Here is an 18202-nt window from a genome sequence, read left to right on the forward strand (position 1 = left end):
CCCTACCTTATGTTACTGACTTGGTATTTAGATCATCTAAGGCTTATCCCTACCTTATGTTACTGACTTGATATCTAAATCTTCCAAGACTTACCACTACTTTATGTTACTGACTTGATATCTCAATCATCCAAGGCTGAACCCTACCTTATGTTACTGACTTGGTATTTAGATCATCCAAGGCTTACCCCTTTCTTATGTAACTGACTTGATATCTTAATCTTCCAAGACTTACCACTACCTCATGTTACTGGCTTGATATCTAAATCTTCCAAGACTTACCACTACCTTATGTTACTGACTTGATATCTAAATCATCCAAGGCTGAACCCTACCTTATGTTACTGACTTGGTATTTAGATCATCCAAGGCTTACCCCTACCTTATGTTACTGACTTGATATCTAAATCTTCCAAGACTTACCACTACCTTATGTTACTGACTTGATATCTAAATCATCCAAGGCTGAATCCTACCTTATGTTACTGACTTGGTATTTAGATCATCCAAGGCTTACCCCTACCTTATGTTACTGACTTGATATCTAAATCTTCCAAGGCTTACCACTACCTTATGTTACTGACTTGATTTTTAAATCTTCCAAGGCTTACCAATACCTTATGTTACTGACTTGATATCTAAATCTTCCAAGGCTTACCACTACCTTGTGTTACTGACTTGATATCTTAATCTTCCAAGACTTACCACTACCTTATGTTACTGACTTGATATCTAAATGTTCCAAGGCTGAACCCTACCTTATGTTACTGACTTGGTATTTAGATCATCCAAGGCTTACCCCTACCTTATGTTACTGACTTGATATCTTAATCTTCCAAGACTTACCACTACTTCATGTTACTGGCTTGATATCTAAATCTTCCAAGGCTGAACCCTACCTTATGTTACTGACTTGATATCTAAATCTTCTAAGACTTACCACTACCTTATGTTACTGACTTGATATTTAGATCATCCAAGGCTTACCACTACCTTATGTTACTGACTTGATATTTAGATCATCCAAGGCTGAACCCTACCTTATGTTACTGACTTGATATTTAGATCATCCAAGGCTTACCCCTACCTTATGTTACTGACTTGATATCTAAATCTTCCAAGGCTTACCACTACCTTATGTTACTGACTCGATTTCTAAATCTTACAAGGCTTACCAATACCTTATGTTACTGACCTGATATCAAAATCTTCCAAGGCTTACCACTACCTTATGTTACTGACTTGATATCTAAATGTTCCAAGGCTTACCCCTACCTTATGTGACTGACTTGGTATCTAAATCTTCCAAGGCTTACCACTACCTTATGTTACTGACTTGATTTCTAAATCTTCCAAGACTTACCACTACCTTATGTTACTGACTTGGTATTTAGATCATCCAAGGCTTACCCCTACCTTATGTTACTGACTTGAAATCTAAATCTTCCAAGGCTTACCCCTACCTTATGTTACTGACTTGATATCTAAATCTTCCAAGGCTTACCACTACCTTATGTTACTGGCTTGATATCTAAATCTTCCAAGGCTTACCAATACCTTATGTTACTGACTTAATATTTAGATCTTCCAAGGCTTACCACTACCTTATGTTACTGACTTGATATCTAAATCTTCAAAGGTTTACCACTACCTTATGTTACTGACTTGATATCTAAATCTTCCAAGGCTTACCCCTACCTTATGTTACTGACTTGATATCTAAATCTTCCAAGGCTTTTCCAAGGTTTACCACTACCTTATGTTACTGACTTGATATCTAAATCTTCCAAGGCTTGCCACTACCTTATGTTACTGACTTGATATCCAAATCTTCCAAGGCTTACCACTACCTTATGTTACTGACTTGATATCTAAATCTTCCAAGGCTTGCCACTACCTTATGTTACTGACTTGATATCTAAATCTTCCAAGGCTGACCACTACCTTACGTTACTGACTTGATATCTAAATCTTCCAAGGCTTACCACTACCTTATGTTACTGACTTGATTTCTAAATCTTCCAAGGCTTACCACTACCTCATGTTACTGACTTAATTTTGATCATCCAAGGCTTACCACTACCTTATGTTACTGACTTGATATCAAAATCTTCCAAAGCTTACCACTACCTTATGTTACCGACTTGATATCAAAATCTTCCAAGGCTTACCACTACCCTATGTTACTGACTTGATATCTAAATCTTCCAAGGCTTACCACTACCTTATGTTACTGACTTGATATGTAAATCTTCCAAGGCTTACCACTACCTTATGTTACTGACTTGGTATCTCAATCTTTCAAGACTTACCACTACCTTTTTGATTCACAAAAAAATAGTCCATTGATGTTTATCAATGTAATGATGCTCAGATATTCAAGTCACAAAACATTATTACACCTGTCAAGAAAATTATAAAACTTTTGCAAGGCGCAGAAATCTATAGCTCTTCTAAAATTATAAATGATGTTTTTGAGTTAGTTTTGAAAATTGAAGGTATCACCTATTGTCCAGAATTGTAGTTGAATCAGTTACAACCAATTCTTTATTGACATTACACTATTTAATTTTACTTCCCACTGATAAATTAAAGCAATCGTTACCCTTTTGTGCTTACAACCTTTGTTTACACCACTGTCCCAGGTTAGGAGTTTGTTTACACCACTGTCCCAGGTTAGGTGTTTGTTTACACCACTGTCCCAGGTTAGGAGTTCGTTTACACCACTGTCCCAGGTTAGGAGTTTGTTTACACCACTTTCACAGGTTAGGAGAGGGTAGCCCTGCTAACATTTTCAACCCAACCACATTCCAACCACAGGCTGTATGTGCCGTTTCCAATTAAGTCTGGAGCTTGTAATTCAGTGGTTGTTGTTTGTTGCTGTGTTTCATGTTTGTTTTTCCTTCAAATTAGTTCCTAAGTTTTCTCGTTTTAATTGTTCCACATCTACTTTTTTATACGGGCTAGACAAGATTTCCCTTCAAAGCATGTTTTAAAAAAAAAATAACAAGTAATACATTTAATGCTTCTGAAGTGCTTCTCTGGATTTACTTCTTCAGGAACACTTAAAACTGAATATTCGAAAGCCAAGGATGTATAAGTACCCAAAAGGTTAAAGTGTTATATGACCAAAACATACCTAAAAATAGCCAAATCTATCTAAGGTTATCTATGTCTCAGGGAGTTATAATGGGACAATTGTAGAAATGTTTGTTCTAATTTTGACTGTAAGACATTGAAAAGGAATATACATATAGAAACATTCTTTAAAGATAATTTATAGTACTTTATTTATGTAATTATATATAGGGAAGCACTCCATCTCCGGACACTGGACCACAAGCAGCTGTAGAAGGCAGTAAATACAAGTATATAGAAGTTTCTGCACCAAGAAGTAGCAACGATATTGCTAGGTTGGAATCGTCAACGAAATTAAATGGTAAATTATTTATTTTTTGTTTAAAGGAATTATCAATAAAACGATATTCTGTGGTATAACTTATTATAGAAATAAACTCATCATATATACCAGGATTAAATTTTGTATTTACTCCAGACGTGCATTTCGTCTACAAATAACTCATCAGTGACACTCGAATTCAAAAAAGTTAAAAAGGCCAAATAACGTACAAAGATGAAGAGCATTGAGGACCAAAATTACTAAAAGTTTTGACTAATGAGAATATGCTAGCCTTTCTGTAAAAACCAGTAAGCAGTTTCATGAATAAAGAATATATGCTTTTTTGATCTTTTAAAAAAGAATTTCATCAATTTGTTTTGAAATATAGAATATATTGGGTTTTTTTCTTTAACAGCAGGTGACTATTGTTTGACTTTTCAATATCACATGTTTGGTTTGATCATTGACCAGAATACATTTATGGGAGATCTCAAAATATCAACCGGAATTACAACCCCTGAAAATGAAGTATTTAAAGAATCTGGTAACCTTGGTAACCAGTGGAAAAAGGGAAAAGTTACAATTTCTAATGCTGCAGGAATGAAGGTTTGTTTGTTTATAATTAGATGGCTTTATATAAATGATATAAATTACAGAAATGAAGGTTTGTTTGTATACAATTAGATGTCTTTATATAAATGGTATAAGTTACAGGTTTGTTTGTATACAATTAGATGTCTTTATATAAATGGTATAAGTTACAGGTTTGTTTGTATACAATTAGATGTTTTTATATAAATGGTATAAGTTACAGAAATGAAGGTTTGTTTGTATACAATTAGATGTCTTTATATAAATGGTATAAATTGCAGGAATGAAGGTTTGTTTGTATACAATTAGATGTTTTTATATAAATGGTATAAGTTACAGGTTTGTTTGTATATAATTAGATGGCTTTATATAAATGATATAAGTTACAGAAATGAAGGTTTGTTTGTATACAATTAGATGTCTTTATATAAATGGTATAAGTTACAGGTTTGTTTGTTTATAATTAGATGGCTTTATATAAATGATATAAGTTACAGAAATGAAGGTTTGTTTGTATACAATTAGATGTCTTTATATAAATGGTATAAATTGCAGGAATGAAGGTTTGTTTGTATACAATTAGATGTTTTTATATAAATGGTATAAGTTACAGGTTTGTTTGTATACAATTAGATGTTTTTATATAAATGATATAAGTTACAGAAATGAAGGTTTGTTTGTTTATAATTAGATGGCTTTATATAAATGATATAAATTACAGAAATGAAGGTTTGTTTGTATACAATTAGATGTCTTTATATAAATGGTATAAGTTACAGGTTTGTTTGTATACAATTAGATGTCTTTATATAAATGGTATAAGTTACAGGTTTGTTTGTATACAATTAGATGTTTTTATATAAATGGTATAAGTTACAGAAATGAAGGTTTGTTTGTATACAATTAGATGATTTTATATAAATGGTATAAATTGCAGGAATGAAGGTTTGTTTGTATACAATTAGATGTCTTTATATAAATGGTATAAGTTACAGAAATGAAGGTTTGTTTGTATACAATTAGATGATTTTATATAAATGATATAAGTTACAGGAATGAAGGTTTGTTTGTATACAATTAGATGTCTTTATATAAATGGTATAAGTTAGGTTCTGGATGGGACTACAAAATAGAGAACAATATTTATAGAATAAAAAGTAAAAAAAATAATGAATAGAGAAAAATGAGCTAAACAAAAATTAGTCGATTCCACTTAATTGCATACAGCTTAATATCATAATTCAGTTAATTGCATAGCATAATTCGGTTAATATGCATAGCTCTACAAGTGGCCTTTCGGATTATTGCATAGAAACTTATTGCCGTCTAGATATGCTTAGTTAAAACTGACGAGATTTTTTTACTGGAAACGGCAATTTGTATATTTTTCTTGAATGCATCCTTATTTTCGTTATTTTTTCATATTTACTTTTGTGTTATTTAAATAAAGTTTTAAAACAGTTTCTTTCGTGTTTATATTATGGAATTTGATTTAAAAATAAACCATGTTCTATTTTAAGCCTCGAGGTCATAAAAATGTCAAACAGATAATTGTTGTAAAACACTGACCATTGTATCTCAAAGAGTGCTAATTGATTGAATTTAAACAATTGTCCATAAATTACATTTGGGGTTAATTTTAAAAACAATAACTCCTGCTAACTATCGATCATAACCAATATGAACTCTAGTAATTGGGCTTGGGTGATCTGTATTAATGTTAAATATTATAGGGCATTTATATATGGTTAAAGATATACATCAATCATTTATTTTTAATATTTTATGAAAAGAGCATTCACTTTTAATTATTATATTCTCACTTTCAACACTCGTGTCCAGCAAATAACCCTTACAGGGCCCATTACTGCTTTGCATATACGAAACTAAATAGGTGTTACTTCACTGTCCAACTGTATATCAAAGGCAATTCATTACACATCTATTGTTGAAATAATTATCAACTGAGAAGTATTGTTAAAAACTTTATAGTAATCAAAGCATAACAATGTACATTGTACATATGGATCATATGTATGTACTTCGAGATTCCACCAGTATAGATGCACCCCTTGATTGACTGCAAGGGTACAGCGGATCCATGTACACTCCCTAAGGATTAATGGAGATGTGTCCTTTACAATATTAACCCACCACCAGAACAATCCCCATCCCAACACCGGGAGCATGTAGGACACCGGGAAGTCTGTAATATGGTTGACGAAGCCGAAGTACTCGGAGAGAACCACAGGGTTTCTCGTCGGGAACAGACAACCCGAAGAGATTTCAAAAGATTAATTTTCAGGTCAAGCTGGGAACAACTTTGACCTACCGAGGCCCCCGAAGTATCCAAGCTAGTTTAAACTCCGGTCTTGATACCAGAGATGTGTGTGAGAGGGTGAAAATCACCCTTCTGATTTACTGACAATTTTAGCATCCCGAGTGAGGATCGAACTCGGGACCTTCAGCACTGTAGCCATCGGTCTTAACCACTACACCACGAACTCACACTACATAGAAACAAATCTATTTTTTTAACTGTTTATTTTCGTATCCCAGGTAAAGGAAAGTCCGAACGCAAATAAACTAAAGCTAAAACAAAATGTGTTTATAATCTTTATTTAAAGAAACAAAATAAAATAACACATTTCTGATCTATTCTATCGATGTTATTAACTCTGTCATTTGGCATTTCGGATATAAGCATACTCCGCTCTATTACATAATTTTGTCTGACAAATAGGCATTGCAAATAACTGGAATCTACTGTTGTATGGTCAACAAAGCTAAAAATTAACCATTATGTCTTATTTAAAAACGCCTATAAAAAGATAAAATCTGACGGGCAGAAATTTGTAGAAGGTTGAGACCTATTGTGTTTTTTAAAGTCAGAACTGTTGAACATCTTTTACTGGTGTTGAAGCCCTTGACCATTTTTTTTTTCATTTTTGTCTTTCATCTTGAAAATCATATAAATGGATAGAGAGAAAATTACAATTATGAAAATTATCAACAAGACAATTTGTACATTAAATAACTCCAATGGCTGAAATGGTCAAACAACTAGTTACATGAGATATTGTCTTTCAATGACGAATGTGTCCATTGTTGAAGATGAACATAGACCTAGGTGAGCAACACAGGGTCTTTAGTTCAATAGTTTCCTGCTTATTGTTGTGATCCCCCTAAACAATTTCTTTGTATTTGAATAAAATATTAAGGAAATTATCACTGATATATAAATTATTATAATAAACTACTGTAGAAACATTAATTTTTGTGGTGTTAACATTTTGTGGTTTTGTCTATATATAAGATTTAATGGGGATTTAATTTTGTGGTTTCCATTGAATGGAAGTGATAGTATATGAAGTTTTTAGTTTCGTGGATATATTCTTTCTACTTAAAAACAATGAAATTAAATCCACCACAAACATTTCTGATTTTACAGTGGTTTATTTTCTGATATAGAAGATTCATTATTTTTCATTCAGTTCCTATTTTTGTTGATTTTCTACAAACTATAAATTATCTGAGGACATGACTTTGTAAAAAGCAAAATCAAATATCCACGAAAAACATGTTTAATTCATCGCCATTTATTGAACTTGACTGAAAATAAATCAATTCACAAAAATTAGACTTTTCGGCTAAAATTCAAAAATCAATTACCATGAAATTTTTCCTAGAATTGTTTTTTTTACCAAGATATAATGAGGTGATTTAATTTAACAAATTGTTTATCTTTCAGTTATTTATAGAAGCTAATAAAGGAACATCATGGATAGGAGATATTGCTATAGATGATATACAACTAATGCTTGGAGCATGTGCTGGTAGTATATTACATATTGTGGTTAGGGTTAGGGTTAGGGAGATATTGCTATAGATGATATACAAGTAATGCCTGGAGCGTGTGCTGGTGGTATGTTAATTATTGTGGTTAGTGTTAGGGTTAGGGAGATATTGCTATAGATAATATACAACTAATGCCTGGAGTGTGTGCTGGTGGTATGTTAATTATAGTGGTTAGGGTAAGGGTTGGGGAGATATTGCTATAGATGATATTCAACTAATGCCTGAAGCGTGTGCTGGTGGTATGTTAATTATAGTGGTTAGGGTTAGGGTTAAGGAGATATTGCTATAGATGATATACAACTAATGCCTGGAGTGTGTGCTGGTGGTATGTTAATTATTGTGGTTAGGGTTAGGGTTAAGGAGATATTGCTATAGATGATATACAACTAATGCCTGGAGTGTGTGCTGGTGGTATGTTAATTATTGTGGTTAGGGTAAGGGTTGGGGAGATATTGCTATAGCTGATATACAACTAATGCCTGGAGTGTGTGCTGGTGGTATGTTAATTATTGTGGTTAGGGTTAGGGTTAGGGAGATATTGCTATAGATGATATACAACTAATGCCTGGAGTGTGTGCTGGTGGTATGTTAATTATTGTGGTTAGGGTTAGGGTTAGGGAGATATTGCTATAGATGATATACAACTAATGCCTGGAGTGTGTGCTGGTGGTATGTTAATTATTGTGGTTAGGGTTAGGGTTAAGGAGATATTGCTATAGATGATATACAACTAATGCCTGGAGTGTGTGCTGGTGGTATGTTAATTATAGTGGTTAGGGTTAGGGTTAGGGAGATATTGCTATAGATGATATACAACTAATGCCTGGAGTGTGTGCTGGTGGTATGTTAATTATTGTGGTTAGTGTTAGGGTTAGGGTTAGGGTTAGGGAGATATTGCTATAGATACAACTAATGCCCGAAGCGTGTGCTGGTGGTATGTTAATTATTGTGGTTAGGGTTAGGGTTAAGGAGATGTTGCTATAGATCATATCCAACTAATGCCTGGAGCGTGTGCTCTTGGTATGTTAATTATTGTGATTAGGGTTAGGGTTAGGGAGATATTGCTATAGATGATATACAACTAATGTCTGGAGCGTGTGCTGATGGTATGTTAATTATTGTGGTTAAGGTTAGGGCTAGGGAGATATTGCTATAGATGATATTCAACTAATGCCTGGAGCTTGTGCTGTTGGTATGTTAATTATAGTGGTTAGGGTAAGGGTTGGGGAGATATTGCTATAGATGATATACAACTAATGCCTGGAGTGTGTGCTGGTGGTATGTTAATTATTGTGGTTAGGGTTGGGGAGATATTGCTATAGATGATATACAACTAATGCCTGGAGCGTGTGCTGGTGGCATGTTAATTATTGTGGTTAGGGTAAGGGTTAGGAAGATATTGCTATAGATGATATACAACTAATGCCTGGAGTGTGTGCTGGTGGTATGTTAATTATTGTGGTTAGGGTTAGGGTTAAAGAGATATTGCTGTATATGATATACAACTAATGCCTGCAGCGTGTGTTAGTAGTAAGTTAATATTGTGGTTAGGGTTAGGGTTACGGAGATATTGCTATAGATGATATACAACTAAAGCCTGGAGCGTGTGCTGGTGGTATGTTAATTATTGTGGTTAGGGTTAGGGTTAGGAAGATATTGCTATAGATGATATACAACTAATGCCTGGAGCGTGTGCTGGTGGTATGTTAATTATTGTGGTTAGGGTTAGGGTTAGGAAGATATTGCTATAGATGATATACAACTAATGCCTGGAGTGTGTGCTGGTGGTATGTTAATTATTGTGGTTAGGGTTAGGGAGATATTGCTATAGATGATATACAACTAATGCCTGGAGCGTGTGCTGGTGGTATGTTAGTTATTGTGGTTAGAGTTAGGGTTAAGGAGATTATGCTATAGATGATATTCAACTAATGCCTGGAGCGTGTGCTGGTGGTATGTTAATTATTGTGGTTAGGGTTAGGGTTAGGGAGATATTGCTATAGATGATATACAACTAAAGCCTGGAGCGTGTGCTGGTGGTATATTAATTATTGTGGTTAGGGTTAGGGTTAGGGATATATTGCTATAGATGATATACAACTAATGCCTGGAGCGTGTGCTGGTGGTATGTTAATTATTGTGGTTAGGGTTAGGGTTAGGGATATATTGCTATAGATGATATACAACTAATGCCTGGAGTGTGTCTGGTGGTATGTTAATTATTATGGTTAGGGTTAGGGTTAGGGAGATATTGCTATAAATGATATACAACTAATGCCTGGAGCGTGTGCTGGTGGTATGTTAATTATTGTGGTCAGGGTTAGGGTTGGGAAGATATTGCTATAGATGATATACAACTATTGCCTGGAGCGTGTGCTGGTGGTATGTTAATTATAGTGGTTAGGGTAAGGGTTAGGGAGATATTGCTATAGATGATATACAACTAATGCCTGGAATGTGTGCTGGTGGTATGTTGATTATTGTGGTTAGGGTTAGGGAGTTATTGCTATAGATGATATACAACTAATGCCTGGAGTGTGTGCTGGTGGTATGTTAATTTTGTTATTAGGGTTAGGGTTGGGGAGATATTCCTATAGATGATATACAACGAATGCCTGGAGTGTGTGCTGGTGGTATGTTAATTTTGTTATTAGGGTTAGGATTGGGGAGATATTCCTATAGATGATATACAACGAATGCCTGGAGTGTGTGCTGGTGGTATGTTAATTATTGTGGTTAGGGTTAGGGTTAGGGAGATATTGCTATAGATGATATACAACTAATGCCTGGAGCGTGTGCTGGTGGTATGTTAATTATTGTGGTTAGTGTAAGGGTTAGGGAGATATTGCTATAGATGATATACAACTAATGCCTGGAGTGTGTGCTGGTGGTATGTTAATTATTGTGGTTAGTGTAAGGGTTAGGGAGATATTCCTATAGATGATATACAACTAATGCCTGGAGCGTGTGCTGGTGGTATGTTAATTATTGTGGTTAGGGTTAGGGTTAGGGAGATATTGCTATAGATGATATACAACTAATGCCTGGAGCGTGTGCTGGTGGTATGTTAATTATTGTGGTTAGGGTTAGGGTTATGGAGATATTGCTATAGATGATATACAACTAATGCATGGAGCGTGTGCTGGTGGTATGTTAATTATTGTGGTTAGGGTTAGGGTTAGGGAGATATTGCTATAGATGATATACAACTAATGCCTGGAGCGTGTGCTGGTGGTATCTTAATTATTGTGGTTAGGGTTAGGGTTAAGGAGATATTGCTATAGATGGTATACAACTAATGCCTGGAGTGTGTGCTGGTGGTATGTTAATTATTGTGGTTAGGGTTAGGGTTAGGGAGATATTGCTATAGATGATATAAAACTAATGCCTGGAGTGTGTGCTGGTGGTATGTTAATTATTGTGGTTAGGGTAAGGGTTGGGGAGATATTGCTATAGATGATATACAACTAATGCCTGGAGTGTGTGCTGGTGGTATGTTAATTATTGTGGTTAGGGTTAGGGTTTAGGAGATATTGCTATAGATGATATACAACTAATGCCTGGAGCGTGTGCTGGTGGTATGTTAATTATTATGATTAGGGTTAGGGTTAGGAAGATATTGCTATAGATGATATACAACTAATGCCTGGAGCATGTGCTGGTGGTATGTTAATTATTGTGGTTAGGGTTAGGGAGATATTGCTATAGATGATATACAACTAATGCCTGGAGCGTGTGCTGGTGGTATGTTAATTATTGTGGTCAGGGTTAGGGTTGGGAAGATATTGCTATAGATGATATACAACTATTGCCTGGAGCGTGTGCTGGTGGTATGTTAATTATTGTGGTCAGGGTTAGGGTTGGGAAGATATTGCTATAGATGATATACAACTATTGCCTGGAGCGTGTGCTGGTGGTATGTTAATTATAGTGGTTAGGGTAAGGGTTAGTGAGATATTGCTATAGATGATATACAACTAAAGCCTGGAGCGTGTGCTGGTGGTATGTTAATTATTGTGGTTAGGGTTAGGGTTAGGGATATATTGCTATAGATGATATACAACTAATGCCTGGAGTGTGTGCTGGTGGTATGTTAATTATTGTGGTTAGGGTTAGGGTTAGGGATATATTGCTATAGATGATATACAACTAATGCCTGGAGTGTGTCTGGTGGTATGTTAATTATTATGGTTAGGGTAAGGGTTAGGGAGATATTGCTATAAATGATATACAACTAATGCCTGGAGCGTGTGCTGGTGGTATGTTAATTATTGTGGTCAGGGTTAGGGTTGGGAAGATATTGCTATAGATGATATACAACTATTGCCTGGAGCGTGTGCTGGTGGTATGTTAATTATAGTGGTTAGGGTAAGGGTTAGGGAGATATTGCTATAGATGATATACAACTAATGCCTGGAATGTGTGCTGGTGGTATGTTGATTATTGTGGTTAGGGTTAGGGAGTTATTGCTATAGATGATATACAACTAATGCCTGGAGTGTGTGCTGGTGGTATGTTAATTTTGTTATTAGGGTTAGGGTTGGGGAGATATTCCTATAGATGATATACAACGAATGCCTGAAGTGTGTGCTGGTGGTATGTTAATTTTGTTATTAGGGTTAGGATTGGGGAGATATTCCTATAGATGATATACAACGAATGCCTGGAGTGTGTGCTGGTGGTATGTTAATTATTGTGGTTAGGGTTAGGGTTAGGGAGATATTGCTATAGATGATATACAACTAATGCCTGGAGCGTGTGCTGGTGGTATGTTAATTATTGTGGTTAGTGTAAGGGTTAGGGAGATATTGCTATAGATGATATACAACTAATGCCTGGAGTGTGTGCTGGTGGTATGTTAATTATTGTGGTTAGTGTAAGGGTTAGGGAGATATTCCTATAGATGATATACAACTAATGCCTGGAGCGTGTGCTGGTGGTATGTTAATTATTGTGGTTAGGGTTAGGGTTAGGGAGATATTGCTATAGATGATATGCAACTAATGCCTGGAGCGTGTGCTGGTGGTATGTTAATTATTGTGGTTAGGGTTAGGGTTATGGAGATATTGCTATAGATGATATACAACTAATGCATGGAGCGTGTGCTGGTGGTATGTTAATTATTGTGGTTAGGGTTAGGGTTAAGGAGATATTGCTATAGATGATATACAACTAATGCCTGGAGCGTGTGCTGGTGGTATGTTAATTATTATGGTTAGGGTTAGGGTTAGGGAGATATTGCTATAGATGATATACAACTAATGCCTGGAGCGTGTGCTGGTGGTATGTTAATTATTGTGGTTAGGGTTAGGGTTAAGGAGATATTGCTATAGATGGTATACAACTAATGCCTGGAGTGTGTGCTGGTGGTATGTTAATTATTGTGGTTAGGGTTAGGGTTAGGGAGATATTGCTATAGATGATATAAAACTAATGCCTGGAGTGTTTGCTGGTGGTATGTTAATTATTGTGGTTAGGGTTAGGGTTTAGGAGATATTGCTATAGATGATATAAAACTAATGCCTGGAGTGTGTGCTGGTGGTATGTTAATTATTGTGGTTAGGGTTAGGGAGATATTGCTATAGATGATATACAACTAATGCCTGGAGCGTGTGCTGGTGGTATGTTAATTATTATGATTAGGGTTAGGGTTAGGAAGATATTGCTATAGATGATATACAACTAATGCCTGGAGCATGTGCTGGTGGTATGTTAATTATTGTGGTTAGGGTTAGGGAGATATTGCTATAGATGATATACAACTAATGCCTGGAGCGTGTGCTGGTGGTATGTTAATTATTGTGGTCAGGGTTAGGGTTGGGAAGATATTGCTATAGATGATATACAACTATTGCCTGGAGCGTGTGCTGGTGGTATGTTAATTATTGTGGTCAGGGTTAGGGTTGGGAAGATATTGCTATAGATGATATACAACTAATGCCTGGAGCATGTGCTGGTGGTATGTTAATTATTGTGGTTAGGGTTAGGGAGATATTGCTATAGATGATATACAACTAATGCCTGGAATGTGTGCTGGTGGTATGTTGATTATTGTGGTTAGGGTTAGGGAGTTATTGCTATAGATGATATACAACTAATGCCTGGAGTGTGTGCTGGTGTTATGTTAATTTTGTTATTAGGGTTAGGGTTGGGGAGATATTCCTATAGATGATATACAACGAATGCCTGGAGTGTGTGCTGGTGGTATGTTAATTTTGTTATTAGGGTTAGGATTGGGGAGATATTCCTATAGATGATATACAACGAATGCCTGGAGTGTGTGCTGGTGGTATGTTAATTATTGTGGTTAGGGTAAGGGTTAGGGAGATATTGCTATAGATGATATACAACTAATGCCTGGAGCGTGTGCTGGTGGTATGTTAATTATTGTGGTTAGGGTTAGGGTTAGGGAGATATTGCTATAGATGATATCCAACTAATGCCTGGAGCATGTGTTTGTGGTATGTTAATTTTGTTATGAGGGTTAGGGTTAAGGAGATATTGCTATAGATGATATACAACTAATGCCTGGAGCGTGTGCTGGTGGTATGTTAATTATTGTGGTTAGGGTTAGGGAGATATTGCTATAGATGATATACAACTAATGCATGGAGCGAGTGCTGGTGGTATGTTAATTATTGTGGTTAGGGTTAGGGTTAAGGAGATATTGCTATAGATGATATACAACTAATGCCTGGAGTGTGTGCTGGTGGTATGTTAATTATTGTGGTTAGGGTTAGGGTTAGGGAGATATTGCTATAGATGATATACAACTAATGCCTGGAGTGTGTGCTGGTGGTATGTTAATTATTGTGGTTAGGGTTAGGGTTAAGGAGATATTGCTATAGATGATATACAACTAATGCCTGGAGTGTGTGCTGGTGGTATGTTAATTATTGTGGTTAGGGTTAGGGTTAGGGAGATATTGCTATAGATGATATACAACTAATGCCTGGAGCGTGTGCTGGTGGTATGTTAATTATTGTGGTTAGGGTTAGGGTTAGGGAGATATTGCTATAGATGATATAAAACTAATGCCTGGAGTGTGTGCTGGTGGTATGTTAATTATTGTGGTTAGGGTTAGGGTTTAGGAGATATTGCTATAGATGATATACAACTAATGCCTGGAGCGTGTGCTGGTGGTATGTTAATTATTATGATTAGGGTTAGGGTTAGGAAGATATTGCTATAGATGATATACAACTAATGCCTGGAGCATGTGCTGGTGGTATGTTAATTATTGTGGTTAGGGTTAGGGTTAAAGAGATATTGCTGTATATGATATACAACTAATGCCTGCAGCGTGTGTTAGTAGTAAGTTAATATTGTGGTTAGGGTTAGGGTTAGGGAGATATTGCTATAGATGATATACAACTAATACCTGGAGCGTGTGCTGGTGGTATGTTAATTTTTGTGGTTAGGGTAAGGGTTAGGGATATATTGCTATAGATGATATACAACTAATGCCTGGAGCGTGTGCTGGTGGTATGTTAATTATTGTGGTCAGGGTTAGGGTTGGGAAGATATTGCTATAGATGATATACAACTATTGCCTGGAGCGTGTGCTGGTGGTATGTTAATTATAGTGGTTAGGGTAAGGGTTAGGGAGATATTGCTATAGATGATATACAACTAATGCCTGGAATGTGTGCTGGTGGTATGTTGATTATTGTGGTTAGGGTTAGGGAGTTATTGCTATAGATGATATACAACTAATGCCTGGAATGTGTGCTGGTGGTATGTTAATTTTGTTATTAGGGTTAGGGTTGGGGAGATATTCCTATAGATGATATACAACGAATGCCTGGAGTGTGTGCTGGTGGTATGTTAATTTTGTTATTAGGGTTAGGATTGGGGAGATATTCCTATAGATGATATACAACGAATGCCTGGAGTGTGTGCTGGTGGTATGTTAATTATTGTGGTTAGGGTAAGGGTTAGGGAGATATTGCTATAGATGATATACAACTAATGCATGGAGCGTGTGCTGGTGGTATGTTAATTATTGTGGTTAGGGTTAGGGTTAGGGAGATATTGCTATAGATGATATACAACTAATGCCTGGAGTGTGTGCTGGTGGTATGTTAATTATTATGATTAGGGTTAGGGTTAGGGAGATATTGCTATAGATGATATACAACTAATGCCTGGAGCGTGTGCTGGTGGTATGTTAATTATTGTGGTTAGTGTAAGGGTTAGGGAGATATTGCTATAGATGATATACAACTAATGCCTGGAGCGTGTGCAGGTGGTATGTTAATTATTGTGGTTAGGGTTAGGGTTAGGGAGGTATTGCTATAGATGATATCCAACTAATGCCTGGAGCATGTGTTTGTGGTATGTTAATTTTGTTATGAGGGTTAGGGTTAGGGAGATATTGCTATAGATGATATACAACTAATGCCTGGAGCGTGTGCTGGTGGTATGTTAATTATTGTGGTTAGGGTTAGGGTTAGGGAGATATTGCTATAGATGATATACAACTAATGCCTGGAGCATGTGCTAGTGATATGTTAATTATTGTGGTTAGGGTTAGGGTTAAGGAGATATTGCTATAGATGATATACAACTAATGCCTGGAGCGTGTGCTGGTGGTATGTTAATTATTGTGGTTAGGGTTAAGGAGATATTGCTATAGATGATATACAACTAATGCCTGGAGTGTGTGCTGGTGGTATGTTAATTATTGTGGTTAGGGTAAGGGTTAGGAAGATATTGCTATAGATGATATAAAACTAATGCCTGGAGTGTGTGCTGATGGTATGTTAATTATTGTGGTTAGAGTTAGGGTTAGGGAGATATTGCTAAAAATGATATTCAACTAATGCCTGTAGCATATGCTGGTGGTATGTTAATTATTGTGGTTAGGGTTAGAATTAGGGAGATATTGCTATAGATGATATACAACTAATGCCTGGAGTGTGTGCTGGTGGTATGTTAATTATTGTGGTTAGGGTTAGGGTTGAGGAGATATTGCTATAGATGATATACAACTAATGCCTGGAGCGTGTGCTTGTGGTATGTTTAATATTGTGATTAGGGTTAGGGTTAGGGAGATATTGCTATAGATGATATACAACTAATGCCTGGAGCGTGTGCTGGTGGTATGTTAATTATTGTGGTTAGGGTTAGTGAGATATTGCTATATATGATATACAACTAATGCCTGGAGCGTGTGCTGGTGGTATGTTAATTATTGTGTTAGGGTAAGGGTTAGGGAGATATTGCTATAGATGACATTTAACTAATGCCTGGAGCGTGTGTTGGTGGTATGTTAATTATTGTGGTTAGGGTTAGGGTTAGGGAGATATTGCTATAGATGATATACAACTAATGCCTGGAGCGTGTGCTGGTGGTATGTTAATTATTGTGGTTAGGGTTAGGGTTAAGGAGATATTGCTATAGATGATATACAACTAATGCCTGGAGTGTGTGCTGGTGGTATGTTAATTATTGTGGTTAGGGTTAGGGTTAAGGAGATATTGCTATAGATGATATACAACTAATGCCTGGAGTGTGTGCTGGTGGTATGTTAATTATTGTGGTTAGGGTTAGGGTTAAGGAGATATTGCTATAGATGATATACAACTAATGCCTGGAGTGTGTGCTGGTGGTATGTTAATTATTGTGGTTAGGGTAAGGGTTAGGAAGATATTGCTATAGATGATATACAAATAATGCCTGGAGTGGATGCTGGTGGTATGTTAATTATAGTGGTTAGGGTTAGGGTTAGGGAGATATTGCTATAGATGATATTTAACTAATGCCTGGAGCGTGTGCTGGTGAAATGTTAATTATTAGGGTTAGGGTAAGGGTTAGGGAGATATTGCTATAGATGATATACAACTAATGCCTGGAGCGTGTGTTGGTGGTATGTTAATTATTGTGGTTAGGGTGAGGGTTAGGGAGATTTTGCTATAGATGATATACAACTAATGCCTGGAGCGTGTGCTGTTGGTATGTTAATTATTTTGGTTAGGGTTAAAGTTAGGGAGATATTGCTATAGATGATATTCAACTAATGCCTGGAGCGTGTGCTGGTAGTATGTTAATTATTGTGGTTAGGGTTAGGGTTAAGGAGATATTGTTATAGATTATATACAACTAATGCCTGGAGCGTGTGCTGATGGTATGTTAATTATTGTGGTTAGGGTTAGGGAGATGTTGCTATAGATGATATTTAACTAATGCCTGGAGCGTTTGCTGGTGGTATGTTAATTATTGTGATATATAAAAATGAAAATGGAAATGGGGAATATGTCAAAGAGACAACAACCTGACCATAGAGCAGACAACAGCTGAAGCCCCTCGTGTTTACTTTACCACATCTGGGATCTGTTTCTGTTTCTGTAA

At 36.1% G+C, this 18202-nt stretch overlaps 1 protein-coding gene across 3 annotated transcripts in view; it reads left to right on the forward strand.

Moving 5' to 3' along the window:
• The window catches only part of LOC143078647 (MAM and LDL-receptor class A domain-containing protein 1-like), a 175528-nt gene that overhangs the window by 57852 nt on the left and 99474 nt on the right, over nucleotides 1-18202 (forward strand). For all 3 annotated transcript variants that reach the window (XM_076253497.1, XM_076253500.1, XM_076253498.1), the window contains exons 8-10: nucleotides 3310-3439; nucleotides 3816-4006; nucleotides 7743-7827. In XM_076253497.1, the coding sequence (XP_076109612.1) occupies nucleotides 3310-3439; nucleotides 3816-4006; nucleotides 7743-7827 (406 nt within the window). The remainder of the gene's footprint in view (nucleotides 1-3309; nucleotides 3440-3815; nucleotides 4007-7742; nucleotides 7828-18202) is intronic.

This window comes from Mytilus galloprovincialis, chromosome 6, assembly GCF_965363235.1.
Source record: "Mytilus galloprovincialis chromosome 6, xbMytGall1.hap1.1, whole genome shotgun sequence".
NCBI lineage: Eukaryota > Metazoa > Mollusca > Bivalvia > Mytilida > Mytilidae > Mytilus > Mytilus galloprovincialis.